This window comes from Pristis pectinata, chromosome 4, assembly GCF_009764475.1.
Source record: "Pristis pectinata isolate sPriPec2 chromosome 4, sPriPec2.1.pri, whole genome shotgun sequence".
Classification (NCBI taxonomy): domain Eukaryota; kingdom Metazoa; phylum Chordata; class Chondrichthyes; order Rhinopristiformes; family Pristidae; genus Pristis; species Pristis pectinata.
In genome coordinates, this window is record NC_067408.1 from 120,018,779 (window position 1) to 120,037,759 (window position 18,981).

The window sequence follows — 18,981 nt, forward strand, 5'->3', positions numbered from 1 at the left end:
ATGGCTTTGTGAGGGGCATGTTGTGCCTCACAAGCCTGATTGAATTCTTTGAGGATGTGACAAAGCACATTGATGAAAGTAGAGCAGTGGATGTGGTGTATTGGTATTGGTGTTTGATAAAATTCTTAATGGAAGGCTGATTCAGAAAGTCAGGAGGCATGGGATCCAGGGAAACTTGGCTGTGTGGATTCAGAATTGGCTCGCTCATAGAAGACAGAGGGTGGTGGTAGATGGAGCATATTCTGCCTGGAGGTCGGTGACCAGTGGTGCTCCGCAGGGATCTGTTCTGGGACCCCTGCTCTTTGTGAGTTTTATAAATGACCTGAATGAGGATGTGGAAGGGTGGTTTAGTAAGTTTGCTGATGATACAAAGGTTGGTGGTGTTGTGAATAGTGTAGAAGGTTGCTGTAGATTACAACAGGATATAGACAGGATGCAGAGCTGGGCTGAGAAGTGGCAGATGGAGTTCAACCTGGATGAGTGTGAAGTGATACACTTCGGGAGATCGAATTTGAAGGTTTTGTTTTTCAGGTTGTTTTGGCGGACTTTGGAGAAGCTAAGTTTTTTTTCTCTCTAATCGGGAATAGCGGGGCAGGACTGCGCAGGCGTGTGACGTAAGCGGTTAGCGCGTGGGCAGTTTAAAAAGCAAACCACCATATCAAGTGGGCAGCGTTCGGAGCGGGCAGCTGAGTGAGAGGGAGCAGAGTGGTTGGGCTTTGGTGGTAAAGGGGCGAGGCAGGTGAGTAGCTAGTAGGTAAAGGTAAGGTTTACTTGTTACTGTTTTAAATCTTTAAGTAGGATAAAACTAGGTAGGGAAAGAATTAGTTCAGATGGAGGACATGGTGGTGTGCAGCAGCTGCATAATGTGGGAGCTCGTGGACCTTGCTGTGGTGCATGGTGACCACATCTGCAGTAAATGCTTGAGGCTGGAGGAACTTCGGCTCAGAATTGATGAGCTGGAGTTGCAGCTTCAAACACTGCGAAGTATCAGGGAGGGGGAGAGTTATGTAGATGCTGTGCATCGGGAGACAGTCACCCCCCTTAGAGCAGGTAATTCTGGAGTCCAGGAAGTAGATAGAAGGGTGACTGTCAGGGGAGGGAAAAGGAAAAAGAAAATGTACAGGCAGATAGAGCACAGGACCCCGGAGGTTGTTCCCCTCAGTAACAGGTTTTCAGCTTTGGAGGCTGTTGAGGGGGATGATCTGCAGGGATCAAGCAGCAGTGGCCATGGCTCTGGCACTGGGACTGGTCCTGCTGCTCAGAAGGGAAGGGAGGAGAAGAGGAACACAGTAGTGATAGGGGACTCGATAGTCAGGAGAAGTGAGCATGAATCCTGGAAGTGCCAGGGTCCGGGATGTCTCTGATCAGGTCCACAGTATTCTTGAGTGGGAGGGAATGCAGCCAGACGTCGTGGTACATGTTGGTACCAATGACATAGGTAGAAAGAAGCATGAAGTCCTGAAAAGTGAGTTTAGCGAGCTAGGCAGAAGGCTGAAGAACAGGACCTCAAGGGTAGTAATTTCAGTATTGCTGCCAGTGCCATGTGATAGTGAAGGCAGGAAAAGGAGGAGATGGCAGATGAATGCGTGGCTGAGGAATTGGTGCAGGAGGGAAGGTTTTAGATTTTTGGATCATTGGGATCTCTTCTGGGGAAGGTGGGACCTGTCCAGAGAGGACAGGTTACACCTGAACCCGAGGGGGGCCAATATCCTTGCAGGCAGGTTTGCTATGGTGGTTTGGGAGGGTTTAAACTAGTTTTTCGAGGGGGATGGGAACCAGAGGGGGGTAGGTCAGAGGAAGAAGTGGATGGCGAAAAGTCAGATCTAACATGTGGAGAGGCTTTGAGGAAGGAGAAGCAGAGTACAAGGTATAAAAGTAGTAAGGTGGATGGGCTAAAGTGCATTTACTTAAATGCAAGAAGTATCAGGAATAAGGGTGATGAACTGAGAGCTTGGATAAGTACATGGGATTATGATATTGTGGCTCTTGCAGAGACGTGGCTGTCACCAGGGCAGGAATGGGTATTGAATATTCCTGGATTTCAGTGTTTTAAAAGGGATAGGGAGGGGAGAAGAGGAGGAGGGGTGGTGTTACTGGTCAGGGATAGTATTACAGCTGAGAAAGGGTGGATAATGTAGAAGGATCCTCTCTAGAGTCAGTATGGGTGGAAGTTAGGAACAAGAAAGGGGCAGTTACTCTACTGGGAGTATTCTATAGGCCCCCCTGTAGCAGCAGGGATACTGAGGAGCAGATTGGGAGGCAGGTTTTGGAAAGGTGCAAGAATAACAGGGTGGTTATCATGGGAGACTTCAACTTTCCAAATATTGATTGGCACCTGCTTAGTGCCAAAGTTTTACATGGGTTAGAGTTTGTCAACTGTGTCCAGGACAGATTCCGCTCACAGTATGTGGTCAGGCCAACTAGAGGGAATGCCATATTAGATATAGTATTAGTTAATGAAACGGGTCAGGTGACAGATGTCTCGGTGGGTGAGCATTTGGGGGACAGTGACCACCACTCCCTAACCTTTAGCATTGTCATGGACAAAGATAGGAGCAGAGAGGATGGGAAGATATTTAATTGGGGAAAGGCGAATTATGAGGCTATAAGGCTAGGGATTGGACAAGATAGAGACAGGAAATATGTTCCAGATGTTGGGGAAGTCCAGGACCAGGGGGCATGATTTAAGAATAAGGGCTAGGCCATTTAGGACAGAGGTGAGGAAAAACTTCTTCTCCCAGAGGGTTGTGAATTTGTGGAATGCACTGCCTCAGAGGGCAGTGGAGGCCAATTCTCTGGGCACTTTCAAGAAGGAGCTAGATAGGTTTCTTATAGATAGGGGAATCAAGGGATATGGGGACAAGGCAGGAACAGGATATTGATTGTTGAGGATCAGCCATGATCTCAAAATGGCGGTGCAGACTCGAAGGGCCGAATGGTCTACTTCTGCTCCTATTGTCTATATCTATTGAACTTGAGAGTGTAAATTGGGATGAGATTTTTGAAGGGAAATGTACTATGCAGATGTGGTCGTTGTTCAGGGATCTCTTGCAGGAGGTTAGGGATAAATTTGTCCCTGTGAGGCAGAGAAGGAATGGCAGGGTGGAGGAACCATGGGCGACAAGAGAGGTGGAACAACTAGTTAGGAAGAAGAAGGCAGCATACATAAGGTGTAGGCAGCATGGATCAGACAGGGCTCATGAGGAATATAGGGTAGCAAGGAGGGAACTTAAGAAGGGGCTGAGGAGAGCAAGAATGGGACATAAAAAGGCTTTGGCGAGTAGGGTTAAGGAGAATCCCAAGGCTTTTTTCACGTACGTGAAGAGCAGAAGGATGAAGAGAGTAAAGGTAGGTCTGATTAGAGACAAAGGTGGGAAGATGTGCCTGGAAGCTGTGGAAGTGGGTAAGGTTCTCAATGAATACTTCAGTATTCACCAAGGAGAGGGGCCTTGATGACGCTGAGGACAGTGTTGGTAAGGTTAATGTTCTGGAGCATGTAGATATCAAGAGAGAGGATGTGTTGGAGCTGTTAGAAAATATTAGGACAGATAAGTTCCCGGGACCTGACAGAATAATCCCCAGGCTGCTCCGCGAGGCGAGGGAGGAAATCGCTGAGCCGTTGGCTAGGATCTTTGAGTCCTCGTTGTCCACGGGAATGGTACCGGAGGATTGGAGGGTGGCAAATGTTGTCCCCTTATTCGAAAAAAGTAGTAGGGGTAGTCGAGGGAATTACAGACCAGTGAGCCTTACGTCTGTGGTGGGTAAGCTGTTGGAAAGGTTTCTAAGAGATAGGATCTATGAGCATTTAGAGAATCATGGACTGATTAGGGACAGCCAGCATGGCTTTGTGAAGGGAAGATTATGTCTCACAAGCCTGATAGGGTTCTTTGAGGAGGTGACCAGGAAGATTGATGAGGGTAGTGCAGTAGATGTGGTCTACATGGATTTTAGTAAGGCATTTGACAAGGTTCCACATGGTAGGCTTCTTTAGAAGGTCAGATGGCATGGGATCCAGGGGAGCTTGGCCGTGTGTATTCAGAATTGGCTTGCCTGTAGAAAGCAGAGGGTTGTGGTGGAGGGAGTGCTGTGTCTACTGGTTTCCCACAAGGATCGGTTCTGGGACCTCTACTTTTTGTGATATTTATTAATGACTTGGATGAGGGGGTAGAAGGGTGGGCTAGCAAGTTTGCAGATGACACAAAGGTCGGTGGTGTTGTGGATAGTGTGGAGGACTGTCGAAGCTTACAGAGGGATATTGATAGAATGCAGAGCTGGGCTGAGAAGTGGCAGATGGGGTTCAATCTGGAGAGTGTGAGGTGGTACACTTTGGAAGGACAAACTCTAAGGCGGAGTACAAGGTTAATGGCAGGATACTGGGTAGTGTGGAGGACCAGAGGGATCTGGGGGTTCATATCCACATATCCCTGAAAGTTGCCTCACAGGTGGATAGGGTAGTTAAGAAAGCTTATGGGATGTTGGCTTTCCTAAGTCGTGGGATCGAGTTTAAGAGCCGCGAGGTAATGATGCAGCTCTACAAAGCTCCAGTTAGACCACACTTGGAGTACTGTGTCCATTTCTGGTCGCCTCATTATTGGAAGGATGTAGAAACATTGGAAAGGGTGCAGAAGAGAGTTACCAGGATGCTGCCTGGTTTGGAGAGAATGGATTATGAGGAGAGACTAAGGGAGCTAGGGCTTTACTCTTTGAAGAGAAGCAGGGTGAGAGGAGACTTGATAGAGGTATACAAAATATTAAGAGGAATAGATAGAGTGGACAGCCAGCGCCTCTTTCCCAGGGCACCAATGCTCAATACAAGAGGGCATGGCTTTAAAGTAATAGGTGGGAAGTTCAAGGGAGACGTCAGAGGGAGGTTTTTCACCCAGAGAGTGGTTGGTGCATGGAATATGCTGCCTGGCGTGGTGGTGGAGGCAGATACATTGATCAAGTTCAAGAGATTGTTAGATAAGCATATGGAGGAATTTAAAATAGGGGAATATGTGGGAGGAAGGGGTTAGATAGTCTTAGGCGTGTTTTAAAGGTTGGCAGAACATGGTGGGCCCAAGGTCCTGTATTGTGCTGTATTTTTCTATGGTTCTATGGTTAATGGCAGGACTCTTAGCAGTGTGGAGGAACAGAGGGATCTTGGGGTCCACATCCATAGATCTCTCAAGGTTGCCGTGCAGGTCGATAGGAAGAAGGCGTATGGTGTGTTGGCGTTTATTAGTTGGGGTATTGAATTCAAGAACTGCGAGGTAATGTTGCAACTCTTTAGAACTCTGGTTAGACCACACTTGGAATATTGTGTTCAGGTCTAGTCACTTCATTGTAGGAAGGATGTGGAAGCTTCAGAGAGGGTGCAGAGTTGATTTACCAGGATGTTTGCTGGATTGGAGAGCATGTTTTATGACGATAGGTTGAGTGAGCTAGGGCTTTTCTCTTTGGAGAGAAGGAGGATGAGAGGTAACTGGATAGATGTGTACAAGATGATAAGAGGCATAGATCGAGTGGTCAGTCAGAGAATTTTTCCCAGGGTGACAATGGCTAACACGAGGGGACATAATTTTAAGATGATTAGACCTAGGTATAAGGGGGATGTCAGGGGTAAGTTTTTTACACAGAGAGTGGTGGGTGCGTGGAACGCACTGCCGGCAGAGGTTGTGGGGCAGATCCATTAGGGACATTTAAGAGACTCTTAGATATACACATGAATGATAGAGAAATGGAGGGCTATGTGGGAGGGAAGGGTTAGATAGATCTTAGAGCAGGATAAAATGTCGGCACAACATTGTGGGCCGAAGGGCCTTTACTGTGCTGTAGTGTTCTATGATTTAGATTAAACAAAACAGTTGGGCTGACTAATAAATTTGCAGATGACAAAAATTAGTGGATTGTGGATAGTGAGGAAGGTTATCAAAGGACACAGCAGGATATCGATCAGTTGGAAATGTGGGCTGAGAAATGGAAGATGGCGTTTAATCTGGTCAAGGGTGAGAAGTTGTCCTTTGGGAGGTGAAATGTAAGAGGAAAGTGCACAGTAAATGGCAGGACCCTGAGGAGCATTGATGTACAGAGGGATCCTGGGGTTCAAGTTCACAGCTCCCTGAAAGTGGCCACACAAGTAGCTGGGGTGGCAAAGAAGGTGTACGGCATGCTTGCCTTCATCGATCTTGGTACTAAATATGATGTTGGGGATTCATGTTGCAGCTGTATAAAACTTGGGTCAGACCACATTTGGAGTACTGTCATGGAGTCACAGAGCAAGGAAACAGGCCTTTGGGCTCAGCTGATCCATGCCAGCCAAGATTCCCATCTAAGCCAGTCCCATTTGCTGGTGTTTGGCCCATATCCCTCTAAACCTTTCCTATCCATGTACCCTGATTCATCTTAACACAGTGCAACACCTCACACTTGTCTGAATTAAACTTCATTTGCCTTTTCTCGGCCCACTTACCCAGCTGATGAAAATCCTGCTGTAATTCTCGATACCCATATTCACTGTCTACGACACCACTTATTTTAGTGTCATCTGCAAACTTACTAACTACGTCTTGTACATTCTCATCCAAATGATTGACATAGATGACAAACAACAATGGGTCCAGCACCAACCTCTGAGGCACACCACTAGTTACGAGCCTCCAGTCCGAAAAACAGCCTTCCACTATTACCCTCTGCTTCTTTCCATCAAACCAATTCTGTATCCAGTTGGCCGGCTCTCCCTGGATCCTATTTGATCTAACCTTTCATAGCAGCCTACCGTGTGGAACCTTATCAAAGGCCTTACTGAAGTCCATGTAGACTCCGTCTTCTGAACTGCTCTCATCGACCTTGATTACTTTTTCAAAAAATACGATCAAATTCGTGCGACATGATCTCCCACGCACAAAGCCGTGCTGACTATGCCTTTCTCAACCAGGGCTCCTGCAATTTCTACTGCAGCTTCCCGCAGTGTCCTTGGATATACCTGATCAGGCCCCAGAGATTTATCTACCTTCATACATTTTAAGACATCCAGCACCTCCTCTGCTGTAATGCAGACTATCCCCAGACCTCCCCATTAACTACCTCAAGTTCTGAAATCTTCATGTCATTCTCCACGGTATTGTGTGCAGTCCTGCTGGCTACATTAAAAGGAAGGATGTGGAGAGGGTGCAGAAGAGGTTCACAAGGATGCTGCCTGGATCAGACAATATTAGCTATAAAAAGAGAACTTGGGTTGTTTTCCCTTATTGTCCCCTACCCTCATCGATCATCTTTGTCACATCGTCAGGATAACTCATTCAAGGTTATAAGACATGACATCCCCCAAACAAAGCCATGCTGACTATCCCTAATCAGTCTGTTTTTTTCCAGATGTGAGTAGATCCTTTCCAATAAGTGACTGGCACTTTTGTGGGTGGATATCAACCACACCCGAATGTGGTCTGGGCCATGTGTGGGCTGCTTCATTTGCCGAGATGTTGTGGTGACAGCTGGCTGTTCTTACCTTGCTGTTACTGGGTGTCTCCCAATGTTTACTCTGTTTTTCTTCAGATTATTGGAGTGGATCCAGAGGGTTCCATCCTAGCAGAACCTGAACATCTGAACCAAACAGACATCAGCACGTATGAAGTGGAAGGAATAGGCTACGATTTCATTCCTACAGTTCTTGACCGATCGGTGAGTGGCTCCAGGGTACTGATCCGCTGGTCCCGGGGGAGGGGGTGGACTGTTCCAGAGCTAGTCAGCCCATTGGTTGGTCCAGACAGGGCTCTAAACAGGAGCAAAGACTGGACTTTGTTTCCACTGCGTGATTCACATGAACTGCTGATCCTCCGCTGTGGTGAAGTCTGTATGGCTGCTCTTTGGCGCTCCCAGACAGCATTTTGGTGCCTTTGGGGTTTGGCTTTGGATGGGTAAAATCAGTTAGTGTTCTGGCCAGTGAGCCCTGGGTTGGAGTGGGGGGGAGGGAGAATCAGCCAGGTTTCCAGCTCCCAAAGTTATGGTTGTGGCCCCTTGTTTTGGGGGTTTGATATGTGGGTTTAGGGTGTCTAACCAGTGTCGATCTCTGCAGGTTGTGGATAAATGGTACAAAAGCAACGATGAAAGCTCATTTCAAATGGCACGCCAGCTGATCAGGGAAGAGGGACTGCTGTGTGGTGAGAAACCGGTTATAGTGTGGTTGTGGAGTAGAGGGAGGGTGAGGTGTAGGCTAGCAGTGAGCTGCCTCCGATCCTTTGATTTAAAGGCTGGTGTGTTTGTGTTTGTATGTGTGTGGGGTTGGGGGGGGGGTTCTGTGTGTGTCTATGTTGGGGAATACTCTTTGGCTGGTCTGGCACCTTGTTTGTCTTCACTAACGTCTGGCATTGCCTTCAGGTGGGAGTTCAGGGAGTGCCGTTTGTGCTGCTGTTCAGGCAGCCCGAAGCCTGAAGCAAGGTCAGCGATGTGTGGTCATCCTCCCTGACTCCATCCGCAACTACATGTAAGCCCTAGGGCCTGGGGGGGCTGGCAGTGGTGGGGTGGGAGAAGGTGGAGTGCTCTACACTGACCTGCTTCTGTCCTCTCCAGGTCCAAGTTCCTCAGTGACAAATGGATGGTACAGAAGGGATTCCAACAGAAACTTCCAGAACTTGGCCAGAAGCCCTGGTAAGCAACTTGACTATGTATTGGGAGATAGCTGCCCTGCTGGTGGACACCCTTGGGTTGGGAGAAAGGGTGGGTCCCCCATTCAGAGACCCTCTGGGGGCACTCATCATGTTTCTGCCCTTTCTTAGGTGGTGGAAGGTTCATGTTGAGCAGCTGAAGATTGCACCTCCTCTGACTGTGCTGCCATCTCTGTCCTGTCGGAAGACCATGGAGATTCTGCGTGAGAAAGGATATGATCAGGCTCCTGTGGTCACTGAAGCAGGGTGAGTGAATCCATTCTCCTGTTCAGAAGGCTGCAACATGTCCCGACAGAAGATGAGGTGCTGTTCCTCAAGCTGGCATTGTGCTTCGTAACAGTGCAGGAGATTGGTCAGAGGGAGTGGGGTGGGAATTCGTGGCAGGTAACTGGTATCTCTGGGTCACCCTGCAGACTAAATGCAGGCCCTCCCCAGATCAGTCATTCATAGAACATACAACATTACAGCACAGTACAGGCCTTTTGGCCCTCGATGTTGTGCCGACATTTTATCCTGCTCTAAGATCTATCTACCCCTTCCCTCCCACAAACCACACCGTTTTTCTATCATTCATGTGTCTATCTAAGAGTTTCTTAAATGTCCCTAATGTATCTGCCCCCACAACCTCTGCCGGCAGTGCGTTCCATGCACCCACTCTCTTTGTTTAAAAAAAAACACCCCTGACATCCCCCTTATACCATCCTTCAATTACCTTAAAATTATGTCCCCTTGTGTTAGCCATTGTCGCCCTGGGGAAAATGTCTCTGACTGTCCACTCGATCAATGTCTCTTATCATCTTATCATAGGGCAGTCATGGTAGCGTAGCGGTTAGCATAACGCTATTACAGCACTAGCGACCTGGGTTCAATTCCCGCCACTATCTGTAAGGAGTTTGTACGTTCTCCCCGTGTCTGTGTGGGTTTCCTCCGGGTGCTCCAGTTTCCTCCCACATTCCAAAGATGTACAGGTTAGGAAGTTGTGGGCATGCTATGTTGGCACCGGAAGCGCGGTGACACTTGTGGGCTGCCCCCAGAACACTCTACGCAAAAGATGCATTTCACTGTGTGTTTTGATGTACATGTGATTAATAAAGAAATCTTATCTTATATTGTAGACCTCTATCAAGTCACCTCTCATCCTCCTCGCCAAAGAGAAAAGCCCTAGCTCACTCAACCTGTCCTCATAAGACATGCGTTCCAATCCAGGCAACATCCTGGTAAATCTCCTCTGCACCCTCTCTAAAGCTTCCACATCCTTCCTATAATGAGGCAACCAGAACTGAACACAATACTCTGAGCGTGGTCCAACCAAAGTTCTATAGAGCTGCAACATTACCTGGTGGCTCTTGAACTATTGAAGGCCAATACACCATACGCCTTCATAACAACCCTATTGACCTGCGTGGAATCCTTGAGGGATCTATGGACGTGGACCCCAAGATCCCTCTGTTCCTCCACATTGCTAAGAGTCCTACCATTAACCTTGTATTCTGCCTTCAAATTCAATCTTCCAAAGTGTATCACTTCACACTTTTCCGGGTTGAACTCCATCTGCCACTTCTCACTCAGCTCTGCATCCTATCAATGTCCTTTGTAATCTACAGCAACCTTCTACACTATCCACAACACCACCAACCTTTGTGTCATCAGCAAACTTACTAACCCACCCTTCCACATCCTCATCCAAGTCATTTATAAAAATCACAAAGAGCAGGGGTCCCAGAACAGATCCGTGTGGAACACCACTGGTCACCGACCTCCAGGCAGAATATGCTCCATCTACCACCACCCTCTGTCTTCTATGAGCGAGCCAATTCTGAATCCACACAGCCAAGTTTCCCTGGATCCCATGCCTCCTGATATTTCTGAATGAGCCTTCCACGAGGAACTTTATCAAACGCCTTACTAAAATCCATGTACATCACATCCACTGCTCTACCTTCATCAATGTGCTTTGTCTCATCCTCAAAGAATTCAATCAGGCTCCTGAGGCATGACCTGCCCCTCACAAAGCCATGCTGACTGTCCCTAATCAGCCTATGCTTCTCCAAATACCCATAAATCCTGTCTCTGAGAATCTTCTCCAGTAATTTGCCCACCACTGAAGTAAGACTCACTGGTCTGTAATTCCCAGGGTTATCCCTACTCCCTTTCTTAAACAAAGGAACAATCTGTTCTTTAAATCTGTGCTTGGTTTCTTCAACAGAGAGAGAGCACATTGTGTGCATTGAATGCAGTTCACTAGGTCGTCACTTCACTAGAAAAAGTTCGCTCTCTGGATGGTGGGAAGGGAAGAGGTGAGAGGACAGGCTTTGGACCCCCTGCACTCAGGAAATACCAGTAGAAGGGAAATGGTTGATGGGAATGGAAGAATGGAATAGTCCCTTCAGAGAGCTGGAAGGAGAGGGGAAGATGTGTGGTGATGGAATCTCATTGAAGGTGGCAGAAACTATGAATAATGATTAATTGAATGAGGAGACTGGTGGGGTTGAAAGTGAGGGACTCGGGAGTTGTATCCTTCACCAGCAGGTGAAGTGGTGGGAGCAGAGGTGCCGGCAATAAGATGAGAAGTGATCAAGGGCTCTGCCTGCAGTGGTCGAGGGGAAGCCACAGTTCAGGGAGAAGGAAAACAATTCAGTGGGACATGTGAAAAGTCTCATCAAAGCAAATACCATGGAGACGGAGGGACTGCATTGTCCTGCATTCTTCTCTCTGATCAGAGAGGTTGGCCTGGGTGCTGGGATGATTGTGTTCCCTGTGAGTGGGTTACAGTAGATGCTGTGAGCTGAGCTATTCTTGTATGTTGGTGTTTTCAGGCAGGTCCTGGGAGTGGTGACTCTCCATCACATGCTCAGCTCCATTCTGACCGCAAAGATTCAACATGATGATCCAGTCATTCAAGCTCTTATCAAGCAGTTTCCGCAGGTACTGATCCTCATTGTGTATGTCGGGCTTGGGATCTGTTGAGGTTAGAGCATGAAACTCTGCAGGAGGTTATTTGGCCCATCTTGCCAGTAGCAGCTCTTTGAAAGAGCTCTCCATTTAGTTCAGTTTCCCTACTCTCTTTGCAAAGCCTTCGGGCAGTGCATCCAGATCCGTGTTTATAAAAGGGTTGCTGCTTGTTATCTCTGTTCACTAACCCTCCTCCTTTTACTCTATTAAAACCCTTCAGGATTTTTAGTGCCTCTATTTTCTAACCATCTCTGTAACAATCCCAGTCCGGAGTCCCTCATCCCTGGGACTGTTGTGATACCTTCTGACCCTCCCTGGTGTTGGATGTAGTAATCCAACTGAGGCTAAATGAGGTTTCAAAGTTTTATTAGACTTCAATGCTTTTCATTCCAGTCCCAATTAAAGCTGAGATTCCCATCAGCAGCCTCTCAGCTTGCCCTGCCCCTTGGTGAAAGCGTCCCACACTTGTTCATCCTATACCAAAGGAAGTGATCTTCAATCATGATCATTAAAATACCTGCAATGCTTCTTGAAGTAATTGCTGCTAATTCTCTATCAGTACCTGCTGCTTCTGTATTCTGTCCCTGACCCCTATCCTCTTTCTAAGCTCCTCACAGTTTATTTCCAAGTTTCGTGTCATCATTATGGGTGGTTCTTTGTTATCAGGTGTCAACCTTGCGAGATCTGGTGCTGGACATGCTGAACAGTCAGACAGCTCTTCCCATCGGTAGGAATGATGCACAGAGTGGGGACGGGCATTGTTTGTTGGGAAGAGTGAAAGATTACCATCTATATATCGTCTTCACATCCCATTCAGAATGTCTCAGAGTGCTTTGCAATCTTTGAAGCATGGTTACTGTAGAACCATAGAACCATACAGCACAAAACAGGCCCTTCGGCCCACTGTGTCGTGCCGTCCATCAGACCACCCTCACACTACCTAACCCCATCCTCCCGCATATCCCTCTATCTCACGTTCCTCCATATGCCTATCCAACAAGCTCTTGAACCTGTTCAATGTATCTGCCTCCACCACCACCCCAGGCATGTGGGACATGCACTAGCCAATTCACAGAAGATCCCACAAGCAGCAATGTGATGATAACTAGAAAACTTGTTTTGGAAAGGCAGATTGAAGTCAGAACTCCAGCCTGACACCTTCTACTTCCTCACATTCAGGGTGTGACTGCAGGGCCCTGTGTGTTCACTTGAGACACCAGAGACGGCAGTTCTCAGTGTAGCACTTTTGGCACCGCACTGGAGTGCTTGCATCACTGGACTGAGTGAAGGCTCTGATTTTGGGATGAGGGATGGTGAAAGAGTGCTGTCACGTATTCCCAAGCGTAACAGAGGAGCAGAGGATGGGTCAGGGCCGCCTAAGGCACAGTTAAGCTTCCCCCTACACTTATCCCATGTTCACTCACAGGGCAGGTACAGCACTGGCTGATTGATCGGGACTACCTGTGTCTGATCAGTGTGTCAGCTGCTCCAGTGGAGTGTGTTGGAGGCTGGAGTTGCAGAGAGGCAGACTCAATTTCAACAATTGCTGGTGAGAAGAAGAGGAAGTGCAAAGGCGTTTTTCAAGTAGTAGCAGACTTTTTAAGGTGACACTCAGCAAAAACGTATGGCAGGGAGGGAGACATGGACCACCTAGTCATCCACAAAAGTTCCGGAGATATGAAAGAGAAAACTACAGAGGCAAAGGTTAGAAGTGGACATGAAGATGGGGCTAAATTCCGAATCCAGCAAAGGAGGGAGAAACATGAGAGAAAATAAACCATGAGGGCAAACTAATGAGGAATACAAGTGTGGGTAATGAGAGCTTAGGTATATAAAGAGGGAAAGAAAAGTCCAGGTAACCTTTGGCCCTTTGAGAATGAGGATGAGGATGGAAAAATAGTTGTGGGATTAGTGCCAAGGAGTCAAACAGTTGATCAGTCTGCACTGGAAAATATTTCAAGCATTCCATTAATGAGGATAATGCTGGGGATGAATTAAATACTGTCACTATCATGAGAGAATTGGTATTAGGTAAACTAATGGGGTTAAAGGTTGATCAGTCCCCTGACCCAAGTGGTTTGATCCTATAATCATAAAGGAAGTTGCAACTGAGATGGTTGATCCATTATTTATAATATTCTAATAATCCTTGGATTCTGGAGAAGTTCCAGAGGATTGGAAACTGTTCATGTGACACCATCTTCAAAAAGTGAGGGAGGCAAAAGAAGGGTAACTGTCAGCCGACTAGTCTAACATCTATTGTTGGATAAATGTTAGAATCAAGTGAGCTTCGTAGTAAGAGCTTAGTAGAAGTAAGAGCAGTAGTAGTGCATTTAGAAAATGGTAATCTGATCAAGCAGAACCAGCATGGTTTCGTAAAGTGGGAGGCCTTGTCTAACAAATATATTGGAGTTTATTGAGGAAGTGTCATTCAGAGTGGATAGAGCAGAACCAATAGAAATGTAAATGTTTGACAAGGTGCTTCATACAACGTTAAGTCTTAAGTTAAGAGCCCATGGTGTTGGAGTAACATTGGCATGGATAGAGGATTTGTTAACAAGCAGAAAGCAACGATTAGAGATAGAGTTCATTTTCAGGTGTGACCAGTGGGTTACTGTAATGGTCAGTGCTGGGATCTCAACAGTGTACATTATACATCAGTGACTTGGAGGAAGGAAGCAAATGTACAGTAGCTGGATATGCAGATGACACGAAATATGTAAGGCAAATGCTAAGAGATTCTGGTCACTGCAATACAGGAAGAATATGAAGGCTTTGGAGACAGTGCAGAAGAGGTCCACCAGGTTGTTGTCTGGATTAGAAAGTATTAGCCATAGGGAGAGGTTGGACAAACTTGAATTGTCAGAGGCTGAGGGGAGACCTGATAGAGGTTTATAAAATTGTGAGAGGCATAGATAGGGTAGATAATTGGTCTTTTTCCCAGGGTGGAAATGTCAAGTACTAGAGGGCATAGGTTTAAGGTGAGAGGGAGAAAGTTTAAAGGAGATTTATGAGGCAAGTATTTTAAAGTGGTAGGTGAATGGAAGGTGCTGCCAGGAGAAGTGGTGGAAACTGATACAATAGCAATGTTTAAAAGACATGTAGACACGTGAATGGGCAGGGAATGGAGGGATATGGACTATGTGCAGATTGGCATCATGGTTGGCAGGGACATGGTGGGCTGAATGGCCTGTTCCTGTGCTCTACTGTTCTGTTCTAAGCAAGAAAGATATTGATAGGTTGGGTGTGTGGGCAAAGTTGGCAAATGGAGTATAATGTGGGAAAATGTGAAGTTCTTCATTTTGGAAGGAAGAACAAATGAACAGAGTATGGACAAAAGCTGCAGAGAAGGATTTGGGGGGCTCTGTGCACAAAGCACAGAAAGCTGGCACACTTGCAGCAGGTAATGGGGAATGTTGGCCCTTACTTCAAGGGGTAGAAGTATGAAAGTAGGAAAGTCTCACTGCAGTGGAACAAGGCACGAGGGAGATCACACTCTGAGTACAGTGAACAGTTTTGGCCCTTGTATTTGAGGAAAGTTAGGAAAGGAGGTGGTTCAGAGAAGGTTCACTGGAATGATCCTGGGTATAGGGGAATTGGCCTAGACAAATAGGTTAAACAGATTGCAACTCTACTCCTTGGAGTTTAGGGAGTTTAGAAGAACAAGAAGCAATATTATTGAAGCCTTTAAGATTTTTAAGGGATTTTAAGGATGTGTTTCCTGTCACAGGAGAGTCCGGAACCATAAAGGGCCATGGTCTCAGAATGTGGTGGAACCCATTTATTTCTGAGAGAATTTCTTCTCTGAGGGTTGTGAGCCTTTGGAAATTACACCCTCCCCCCCCCCCCCCCACACACACCTCATCTCACCACGTGCCCCCCTTGCTGCATGCTCCCTGTCTCTTGGTCTGTTGCAGGATCCATCCATTCTCAACTTCCTGTTCCTTCCCTGGGGTTACAGTCATACCCGGGTGTCCCTGGAGAAGGAGCACGAGGTTTCTGCTGGGTGACTGCAGCCTCTGGTACTGGTGGGAACAACTTGGCTTCCTGGGCAAGGATGGCAACACTTGAAGTTTTTTTTTGTTTAACAACAAGTCACTTATCACAAGCCCAACACCAGTCTCCAGAGACAGGCACTCTCTGAGCTCTGTTGTGGAAACAGATCACAAAGTGAACAGAGGAAAGGATTTGAGCACTTTGCTCTGAAGAAAGACTGACTCCTGGGAATCTCCATGGCTGCTCAAGGTGCAGAAGGAATGTTCCTGAAGGCCGTGAGAACCTTGAGCTCCGGCATTAGGAGCACACACAGCCCACAGTGCACTACCTCACCACTAGCCACTTGCCCTGTCAGCTATCTCTGCCCCACCTATGGACGAGTCTGCTTCCCACATTCACCTCATCGGCCACCTCAGAGCCCACGAAACTGGAAGAACCAAGTTCCCTCGATCTTGTGGGGTGGATGATGAAGAATAGTGGTAGATGTAAGAGCCCCTCTTCTGTTCTGCCATTCATCAGATCGTGGCTGATCTTCAGCCTCATTCCTGCTGTGTCCCCATATCTCCCAATTTCTTCAGTGGGCAGAATCTGTCAATTGGTGTTTAGAATGAACTCAGTGACTGAGCCTCTACAGTGCACTAGGGTTAAAATCAAAGTTAATTTGTGCAGAAGAAATGGGTTAGATACGCTACAGGGTAAAACTCTCTCAGGACAGGGACAGAATGGGTTAAACAGAGTCAAGCTTCCTCAGCAGGCTGAACTGTGAGTGGGTTATTGGGATCGGAAATGTGATGATTTCATTGGGAATGGGCTGTATCACAGGCTGGTGCCCTGGGCTGTGCTGATTGTGGCCAGTGAGGACAGTTCCTACAGCAGGGTGAAGGAGTCAGCAGACCATGGCGCCTGATGCCTCTGACGCAAGCTGTCTGCCCCCTTCCTCCCTCAGTGCCAGTGGTCTCTCATCAGAGGATGATTCTCCAGTTCAACTCCTGTTGTTTTGTGTTTAGGTTGTGGGCAGTGATGAGCTGGGAGCACTCTCCGTCAAACTGGACAGCAACCCCTTTGTTCTCGTCATGGATCATCAGGGTGAGTGTTACCTGTCATTGCCTGTCCTGGCACCCCGCCCGTTCCCATACACCCCTCCCCCGCTGACTCTGGTGGGCACCCCTCCCCCCCAACCCCACAGACTGATACATCCTTGAAATTATAGATGTTGGCCTCACAGAAGAGGTAGGGAAGCTATGGGAGAGGATTCTTAGGGACAGGATTTATGAGCATTTGGAAAAGTGTGGCCTAATTAGGGACAGTCAGCATGGCTTTGTGCAGAGCAGGTCATGTCTTACTAACCTGACTGAGTTTTTTGAGGAGGCGACGAAGGTGATTGATGAAGGTAGAGCTGTGGATGTTGTCTACATGGATTTTAGTAAGGCATTTAATAAAGTCCCTCATGGGAGGCTCATCCAGAAGATTAAGATGCATGGGATCCATGGTGAGTTGGCCGTTTGGCTTGCCCATAGAAGACAGAGGGTAGTGGTCAATGGGAATTAATCTGGCTGGAGGTCCGAGACCAGTAGTGTTCAGCAGGGATCCATACTGGGACCTCTGTTGTTTGTGATGTATATAAATGACTGAGATGAAAACGTGGGTGGGTGGGTTAGTGAGTTTACAGATGATACAAAGATTGGTGGTGTTGTGGATAGAGTAGAAGATTGCCAAAGGATACTGCTAGATATAGGCTTTGGAGAGGGTGCAGAAGAGGTTTACCAGGATGCTGCCTGGATTAGAGGGCATGTGCTATAAAGAGAGGTTGGACAAACTTGGGTTGTTCTCTCTGGAGCAGTGGAGGCTGATGGGAGACCTGATAGAAGTTTATGAAATTATGATAGGCATATACATAGGGTAGACAGCTGATACCTTTCTCCCAGGGTCGAAATGTCTAGTACTAGAGGGCATGCATTTAAGGTGAGAGGGGGTAAGTTCAAAGGAGATGTACGGGCAAATTATTTTACACAGAGAGTGGTGGGTGTCTGGAAATCACTGCCAGGGGTGGTGGTGGAGGCAAATATGATAGAAGCATTTAAGAGGCTCTTAGATAGGCCCATGGATGTGCAGAGAATGGAGGGATATCGACATTGTGTAGGCAGAAGGGATGAGTTTAGTGAGGTGTTTAATTACTCGTTCAATTAGTTCGGCACAGCATGGTGGGCCAAAGGGCCTGTTCTGTGCTGTACTGTTCTTTGTACCGCCCATTGCACCAGTCCAATACAGCCATCCCCTCCCCCTCTGACCCACCTCCCCTCTGACACTGCCCTCCTCCTTGCCCACTGTGTCCGTGCCCCCTTGACACTTGACCCTGCTCTGTCTCCAGCTGTGGCGGATGGCTGCTGCCCAACCCAGCCCACAGTCACCGGCATCGTCACGGCCATCGACCTGTTGGACTTCGTCACCCAGGAGGGGGCTGTCCGCTCCGAGTGAAATGGTGGGGGTCCTCGGCACCTGCACCTGGCTGCCACACACAGATGATCTGTCGGAGTGGGGTCCCACTCCTCTCACCGCTGGCTCTTGCTGGAACTCTCTGGAATGTTCTTGAAGTGTGGGGCTCTCATGTTGGAATTCCAATGTCTAAACCTGGACTCGGAGGTGATCCACGCTGCTCTCTGTCCTCCCCTCTCCCCCTCTCCTTTCACCCCCACAGTCCTGTCTCCTTGAGTTTTATCTGTTCTGTCATTTGTGGGCCTTTGGTATAGCCCCAGAATTCACCAAACAACACCAACTTCTGTGCAACTATAATGAGATGCTAATTAATGGTGATTTCTGTAAGTCTAATCAATGACAAGCTCTGATGTAACACACACGGATTTAATAAAGTAACAGAGACACAAGAAATTCTGCAGATGCTGGAATCTGGAGCAATACACAAAAAGTGCTGGAGGAGCTCAGCAGGTCAGGCAGCACCTATAGAGGGAAATAAACAGTCGATGTTTCGGGTCGAGACCCTTCATCAGGACGGGAAAGGAAGAGGGCAGAAGCCAGAATAAGAAGGTGGGGAAGGGGGAGGAGCACACGCAGGCAGGGGATGGGTGAGTCTGGGTGAGGGGGGATGGTAGTGGGTGGGGGAGGGGGAGGAGGACGCAGGCAGGGTGAGGTGAGGTGAGTCTGGGTGAGGGGGGATGGTAGTGGGAGGGGGAGGAGCACACGCAGGCAGGGGATGGGTGAGTCTGGGTGAGGGGGGATGGTAGTGGGTGGGGGAGGGGGAGGAGGATGTAGTAAGCTGAGAGGTGATTGGTAGGAGAGGCAAAGGGCTGAAGAAAGGGCAGAGAGGGCAGTGGGTGGGGGAGGGGAGGGGAGGGGAGGAGATGGGCAGGTCATCAAGGCGGGGGGAAGGGAGCCA

At 47.8% G+C, this 18,981-nt stretch overlaps 1 protein-coding gene across 3 annotated transcripts in view; it reads left to right on the plus strand.

The window, feature by feature from the left end:
• The window catches only part of cbsb (cystathionine beta-synthase b), a 35,081-nt gene extending 16,611 nt beyond the window's left edge, over positions 1-18,470 (plus strand). For 2 of the 3 annotated variants that reach the window (XM_052013863.1, XM_052013864.1), the window contains 8 exons: positions 7,534-7,659; positions 8,054-8,138; positions 8,356-8,461; positions 8,548-8,625; positions 8,754-8,888; positions 11,459-11,567; positions 16,598-16,676; positions 17,959-18,470. In XM_052013863.1, coding sequence (XP_051869823.1) covers positions 7,534-7,659; positions 8,054-8,138; positions 8,356-8,461; positions 8,548-8,625; positions 8,754-8,888; positions 11,459-11,567; positions 16,598-16,676; positions 17,959-18,065 — 825 coding nt within the window. In that variant the 3' untranslated portion in view covers positions 18,066-18,470. Of the gene's footprint in view, positions 1-7,533; positions 7,660-8,053; positions 8,139-8,355; positions 8,462-8,547; positions 8,626-8,753; positions 8,889-11,458; positions 11,568-12,260; positions 12,322-16,597; positions 16,677-17,958 lie in introns of all 3 variants that reach the window. The other variant, XR_007956177.1, reaches the window with a different exon arrangement.
• The last annotated feature ends 511 nt before the right edge of the window (positions 18,471-18,981 follow it).